Genomic DNA, 7,696 nt, shown 5'->3' on the forward strand with positions numbered 1-7,696 from the left:
AAAAGAAAAAAAGAAAAGAAAGATTCTGCTTTCAAGGAAGCATATAAGGCAACTCTTAGATATGGAATAAGTTGACTTTGAAGTTTCCAGCCATTTTTCTTACAAATGCATGCAGAAGGTTACGAGGAAGATTTCACAAAGCAATTTAAAGCAATCCTCACTAAAGGAAAAACAACAGTCAAATACTATGTCTGCATTTGAAAAGTTTCATTAAGGTCCAATGTTACACACTTTGACACATTTAGAATCATTCTCCAACAAAAAGGCAACAGGCAATCCTCTGAAGATCACAAAATTTTACTTCTAACATGAGAAAGACTTCATGTAAAAATTTTAACCACTAATTATAACTAGTACAAATACACAGATGGATAATATAATCATAAAATATTTTGCATTAAGCTGGCTTTCATCCTTTGCAATCCTAAACAAGAATTGCATGAATATTTATAATTTATTAAAAGATACATGGAAGTTCAGATCAAAGCTCCAGCACAACTTTATTTTCTAGGACCCCACAGAGATCACGTTTTTTCTCTATATATTTTCTCGTTCTTCTCACTCTTAACCTAGTACATATGCCTACATCCCAGTGCTTTCTAAAAATGATTGAATGTCATGTTATGATCCTCACACAATTTTTAATCCTAAATCAATATGAACTGTGATACCTCAAAATAAACAGCAAGTGACATAGGTACAATATAGACACCCTATATTCCTACAGAGCTGACCAAATTTGTTGCTACAATGTTAATGATGAAATGAAACTCTGGCCTACTCTGTTCCATGGTCACAGATGCACTGTTTTCCAGCCATTTTTCTTACAAATGCATGTAGAAGGTTGCAAGGAAGACTTCAGGAAGCAATTCAAAGCAATCCTGACTAAAGGAAAACCAGCCAAATACTACGTCTGCATTTGAACAGTTTCATTAACATTATGTTGCTATATTTTTTATGCTGCTATATTTGAGTTAGATGCTAACACAGGTTTTAGTGCTTTTGTGTTCTTTAATTGTGAAATTGTACATCGTGGTAATATCCAAACTTCACCTACAAAAAAGATACAGATGTACAATTCCTTTTAAAATGTTTCATGGCCGGTTGTGGTGGCTCATGCCTGTAATGTCAGCACTTTTGGAGGCTGCAGTGGGCAGATAACTCGAGGTCAGGAGGTTGAGACCAGCCTGACCAACATGAATTCCCATCTCTACTAAAAATACAAAAATTAGCTTAGTGTCGTGGCAGGCAACTGTAATCCCAGCTGCTTGGGAGGCTGAGACATGAGAATCACTTGAACCTGGAGGCAGAGGTTGCAGGGAGCCGGGACTGCACCACAGCACTCCAGCCTGGGCATCCGAGTGAGACCCTGCCTCAAAAATAACATAACATAACATAACATAACATAACATAACATAAAATAAAATAGAAGTTTCAATCCATTTTTTTCCTTTGGTAAAAATAAATGTGTGAATAAAAAGGTTTCCTCAGCTGAACAGCATTTAATTCTTAAAATTCCTACACTATTTTATAGACTCTATAATACAGAATACAAAATGTTAAAACAAGTAAACCCTTTTACACCACCAAGGGAGTGAGTAGGGAGAAAAGTCAGAAAAATATACAAGGCTTTGAAAGGCTGGATGTGTGGAGAATGCCAGGAGAGGGGGAGGGTTTCATGAGGTTCTAGGCAAGCCCTTTGAAGACGTCACCTCACATACATAATGTTACAGCAGTCAGCACAGGCCTCCTGCTTTCCTATTGGTGAGCACCGTGTCAGCCGACATCAGAAGATAATCATCATTGGCTAGACAATTACAACTGGAGCAGCTAGCATCCACTGCTGTTAGCACAAACCTGGCAGGCTGCTGAAACAGAAGGCAGAGAGAGCCCAGCTTCCCTTCTCACTCAATGAACTTTATGTCGCCTTACCAATCACCAGGTGATTTTGCTCCCTGGCTAGCAGCACTTCTAACTTAAGTCAGCTCTTAGTGAGAAAAACAGGTAAAGGCCAGACATCTCATAAAAGAGCAAAATGTCTCTATTTCAATGTTGTAAAATCACAAGGACTTTTCAGTGTAAAATTAGAATTCAAAACTCCTATTTGGACCTATGAGCAGGCATTTTCCTCTACCTCATGTAATAAACTCTGATTGACCCGGTATAACCAGACAGGATATTTTTCACTGGACATGTAGTTTCAAGATGAGGCCCAGAATGATTCTACAAGGGAATATACTTACTACTTTGCATTTCAATTGCTATTCTAACCTATTATATATGAAACTATTTGCTAGCAAAGTAAAAAAGTCTGCAGTATTTACTTTCATGGCTAGGCCAATGAGTATAAGGTTAATCATTCATTAAAGCAGCAATAAACTTGAAAACTAGCCTCAGTTGAACCCTTTAGTGTATACAAATGCTACTCTGAAAGTGGGCTCCCATTCCATTAATACATGCTATGGTTAGTAAGTATGGATTATAGGGTATGTTTCCATTAATTTGTGCTATGATTAGTAAGTATGGATTATAGGGTATGTTTAACAAGGTATTCTTATTTTAGGTCCTCTTAAATGATGCTAGTTAGCAAATACAGTGTTTTTGCTACTGGCAAAACACTACTCCTGGCCCTTCTCACAATTCTTCAAAAGCCAATGTCGCTCACTTTTGAGGGAGATGTTTTAATTCTCTAAATTAATGAGTTCTGCTTCATACTAAGAAAAGATTTGTAAGGACAACCACAAATTCTCAAAAGACAGAGTAGAAGCTTCACTATATCATGTTTTTCCTCCAGAAACTATTTGAAACCATTTTAAGTTAATGAGTCTGAAAAAGGTAAGATTTTGTGGTTTCCTCAAGTTCCTCTCTCCTCAAGAGGGTCTAAGCCTTGGTTATAAAGTTCCCTTCTCCTATTAAAAGGGAATGAAAAGAAAATTTGCTTCAACACTTTTGTCCTGCATAAGCTGGATTTTACTAAAATAAAACTAAAACTATAAATGAGTTTCAATTTGAACCTCCCGGGTTCAAGCAATTCTCCTGCCTCAACCTCCCGAGTAGCTGGGATTACAAGCACCTGCCACCACGCCCGCCTATTTATTTATTTATTTTTTTTGGAAACGGAGTTTCACCCTGTAGCCGAGGCTGGAGTGCAGTGGCGCGATCTCAGCTCACTGTAAACTCCACCTCCCAGATTCACACCATTCTCCTGCCTCAGCCTCCAGAGTAGCTGGGACCACAGGCGCCTGTCACTACGCCAGGCTAATTTTTTTGTATTTTTTAGTAGAGACGCGGTTTCACAATGTTAGCCAGGATGGTGTTGATCTCCTGACTTCGTGATCCGCCCGCCTCGGCCTCCCAAAGTGCTGGGATTACAGGTGTGAACCGCCGTGGCCTGGCCAATTTTTTGTATTTTTAGTAGAGATAGGGTTTCACCATATTGGCCTGGCTGGTCTCGAACCCTTGTCGTCAGGTGATCCACCCACCTCAGCCTCCCAAAGGGCTGGGATTACAGGCACGAGCCACCACGCCCGGCTAATAAAATTAAATTTTAAAAAGTGTTTATAAAGACTTTTTGGCTGTACAGTTTTTGGGGAGGGAGGAGAATTATAAAATTGGGCACCCTGGGATATTAGGAGAAATGCACAAAATCTGGGATTAAAAAAAACATGAAAGTAAGACAATCAGGGTCAGGAAGAGTTGCAAGTAAGAGGTAACAGCCAGCAGGGTTATCTGACTGCAATAAACAATCTAAGACCATAAAATCAACAGAGAGCAGAAGCCAGGAAGGGAAAAATCCCAAGATGTGACTCTGCCACGGTATGCAAGTTCAAGCGTGTTAACCTTCGGGTATTAAAGAATAGTGCTGGCAATAAAATGGGCACCAATCACCATTTCAACTCACTGGACATTTTCTCAAGAATGTGCCTTATGCAAAGTACTCTGCTAGGTGCTTTGCAGATTCGGGGGGGGGCGGGGGGGGTAAGACAAGAACCGTACCCTGAATAGCTGATGGTCTGTAAGTTAATATCCATGTATATAAATAAAAGCCAGTAAAGGATATTGCCAGAAAAAAGGTACAGATAAAGAACCAGGAGGAAACAGTGGTCAGAGCCTAACAGGAGCAGATACGTTGGCACATTTTTGTCCATTTTCGGTCCCACGAGGGCTAAGACCTGTCTGGCTCAATACAGAGTGAATGGAAAGAAGAGGCGGGAAATGGTAGCAGGAGCAGGCCTAGGAAGCGGCCTCAGAGAAAAAGCAACAAGTAAATAAGAGGCAGTATCGATTGCGGTGGGGCTAGGAATGGCGGGCGTACATTGAATGGGGTCAGCCGGCAAAGCGAGGGAAAGCGGACTCCGGAAGAACAGGTTAAAAGAGGACGCAGCAAGTCAGAGATTCGGCACAGAAGCAAATGCAGAGCACACAGGCTAATGCCGGAGGACTATGGGGTCCGAACAGGGCGGCTAGAGGATATGACAAACAGCTGCGCAAAAGACCCGGGCCCGGGACTAGCCAGCAGCGCGGTTCCGGCGCCTGCCGGCTCGGGCCACCGCCCCCTCCCCGCCTCCAGCGCCACCCCCTAAGCGGGAGGAGGAAGTGCATCCAGAGAAGGACCCCGGGGGGTAGGGCTCGAGGGGCCTCGGTTGTCCCGAAACGCTGAGGCCTATCTGCAGGCTGGACCCGCGGTGTTCAATCTCCTTCCGGACCCACCCCTGCACCCGCTGGCCTCAGCGGCCCGGGAGGGCACCAGCCCCGTGCCCATGTGGCTGCCGCACTTCCAGTCCTTCCGAGCGGCCCGCGTCCCCGCCTCTTAGGCTCCGGCTCGGGCCAGACGCAGCCCTTGGGCCCCTGGCCCACCGCCGCCACCAGCCACGCCGCAGCTCACCCCAAGCAGGCCTGCCCCGCCGGTGCCCGCGGCCCAGGGGGCAGGCTCCGCCCGGCAGCCGCGGCAAATGGCCATTGGGGCCCGGACCAGCCCTCGGGAAGCTGGGAGCGGGCGCGCTTCGGCTGGGCGGGAGGAGAAAGGAGCGGCGGCCGGGCCTCCCAACACTGGCGGGCGACTCCAGGGGGCTGGAGGGCAGGAAGTTGAAACCCCCTTTTCGCGGCTGCGGCCCAGTGGAACCGGCTCGTATGGCACCAACCCGACCCGGCCACAGGCGCGCCGGCGTTTCTAGTTTCCCATTGAAGAGGGCGCGGGGCACGCGCGCTCGCGCACGCGGCGGGCGGAATCCCCCGGCACCCGGGAGACCCTGCGGCCCGACCCTCCCCAGTCAAGCGATCCCCCGGGCTGCCGGCCCCTTGCCTAACTCCAGGGTGCGTTGGGCTTGCACTTTACAGATCGCAAGACCCGAAGTTAAGGGGAGGAGGGGAATACCTCTGCCACAACCCTGTCTACAAGAAGCGAGATGAGCACATCCTCCTCCGTTGAATATTGCAAGGTGACACTAGATCGCCTCCCACGCAGGAATTTTTCAAAAGGTCTGGCGGAGGGACTACAGTAAACAAGAAAGGTGTTTTCCCTGATTATTAGTTTTCTAGGGAAGAGCCCCTAAGGACTCTGCAGACCGATGGGGCTTTTAATCTGTGTGCCTGAACTCCAATCAGCAGCTACGCACAGAATTAGAAGTGAGTGTGTCCAAAAGGCGTTTCCGTAAAACAGAAACTTAATAATGGCGTGGCTCCACTCGCTCGGGTTCATTCATTTATTACTGTTTTCATTGTCCCCACCTCCCCTCCCTCCCACCCGGTCTCTCTATGAAACCGGAAAGGGATCCGCGTGGGGAAAGGGGTACTAGAAAGGGGGCATCCGGCTGAAAAGCGGCAGACAGAAGAGGACAGTGAAGTAGGAGCGCTGCAAGGAGAAAGGAAGGACACGAGGGATGGGGAGACAGCGAGGACCAGGGCCAAGGGCGGCGGGCGGGAGAGGGTTAAAGGGAACAGGAGACAAGGTCCTCCCTCCACTGCCTTTCACACTCCCGTTGCGGGAGGCCAAGCGAGAAAACCCAAATCTAGACGAAAATCGGGGGGATGGGGGGAGGTAGCACAGGTAGGCGATCTGGACTGTGGCATCTCTCCCGCCTTCCCTGTCGCGCAGACATCACTCTATGCACATATATATGTTCTGTGTTATATAATCTATATAAAAGATGCCTGTGTGGCCGCGGTTCACACAGGGGCACCCACAGACCGCGCGCTTCGTGCACCCCCAGCGTCTCCTGCACCCGGGAGACCCGAGAACTCAGCGATCGGCTGGCTGCCCGCGATTCATCGCTCCATTCACGCCCAGGCAGGGAATACCGACATTAAGGCACTCCGGGAAGACGCGCAGGGCTCCCGGGAACAGTATCAGGCGAAAGCATCACGTACCAGTTTTCTTGCATCCATTGGATGGCTTCATTCTCGTTGAACTGCTTTTCGAATTCATATTCTTGTAAAGTCAACACTGACATGTTCATTGGGGCTGATCTTCGGAGTCGCTACGTGTTCTCTATACAAAATAAAATAATCTGTAAAGCGCTTGATTTCGAGTGCTCGCCTATCTGCTTCCCCCACCCACCCCCCTGGGTCTTCCCCACGCCGCTCGGTCTCCAGCGGTCGTCTCTCTCCCAGCCTCTCAGCTATATCCAGGGCTGAGCATTGCCTGCGCCTCCGCTCCCAGCTCCTCTCTCTGGGGCTCTCCTCCTCCCGGCGTCCGCATCCACCGTAGGAGGAAATGAATGCCTTGCGGTCTTAGTGCCCGCACGTTTGTCCATCACCCTTTTTACTCGTCTACAGGGAAATCTCCTCCCCCTCGTGCGATCGGAAAAATTAACCCTCGGCGAGGGAGTGTTCGAAAGAGCGCGACCTCTCTCCGCCCGGGGGGACAGTTTTGTTTACGGCGAAGGTGGTTGGAGGAGTGGGGGAAGGGCTCAGAGAGAGAGAGAGAGAGAGAGAGAGAGAGAGAGAAGAAGTGGCCTGGAGGTCATCCAGATCCCCCAAGCGCAACCTCGTGGGCCGCCTTGCTTTGAATGAAGTTTCAGCGTGCAGGGCACAGCCCCGCGGCGCGTGGACCCGAGAGCTTGGAGAGTAAACGATTGGGAAATAGTAAAACCTGCCAGCTCTCTTGCAAGAGAACTCCGGGCAAATTTGCGTTGAAATCACCAGTGAAGGGAATGCGCTTCCCACCTCCTCGCCCTACCTCTGAGACCACCCCCACCCCTACCCCTACCCGGGAGCTCTGGCTTTGATTCACGCTAACCCACGCCCTGCGGACGGCAGAGCTCCTTAATGTCGTGCAGACAGGGGATGCTGAGTGTGAGAATAGTGGGTAGGCGAGAGAGGCTAGTAGCCGGAAGTGGAAGAAAGGGCTGGGAGACGGGTTAGGTGGACGGTTTAGGTATTGAGAAGGAGGGAATTAATGAACAGAGGCAGAGTGGGGAAGGAAACTGACAGGAGAACTGGACCGACTGGCCAAATGCAAAAACTTTGTTTGCATGCATGAGAAATTTGGATTCACTTGCTGTACTTGTAGGTAGAACAGAATATGTGAGGAGAGGGCTGAATGTACTGTTGACCCCTCCTGAGCCCTCAGCCTCCTAAGCCTCCTATTTTCTACTCCATCCATCCCTCCACTCATTTCTCCCAAAAGTTTGGAAAAATGAAATCTGAGACATGGAGGTATCTAATGACGTAATTGTAAACTTTACAAAATAATAAG

The 7,696-nt window shown here is 48.2% G+C and overlaps 1 protein-coding gene across 2 annotated transcripts in view; it reads right to left on the bottom strand.

Moving 5' to 3' along the window:
• ELOVL6 (ELOVL fatty acid elongase 6) overlaps positions 1–7,274 on the bottom strand; it is a 156,360-nt gene extending 149,086 nt beyond the window's left edge. Inside the window, exons 1-2 of one of the 2 annotated variants that reach the window (XM_017890421.1) lie at positions 7,208–7,274; positions 6,367–6,487 (exon numbers count right to left, since the gene is read on the bottom strand). In XM_017890421.1, the coding sequence (XP_017745910.1) occupies positions 6,367–6,455 (89 nt within the window). In that variant the 5' untranslated portion in view covers positions 6,456–6,487; positions 7,208–7,274. Of the gene's footprint in view, positions 1–6,366; positions 6,488–6,640; positions 6,861–7,207 lie in introns of those variants that run through there. The other variant, XM_017890420.1, reaches the window with a different exon arrangement.
• Between the last annotated feature and the right edge of the window lie 422 nt (positions 7,275–7,696).

The sequence above is a fragment of the Rhinopithecus bieti genome, unplaced genomic scaffold (genome assembly GCF_001698545.2).
Source record: "Rhinopithecus bieti isolate Rb0 unplaced genomic scaffold, ASM169854v2 scaffold_19840, whole genome shotgun sequence".
NCBI classification, from domain to species: Eukaryota; Metazoa; Chordata; class Mammalia; order Primates; family Cercopithecidae; genus Rhinopithecus; species Rhinopithecus bieti.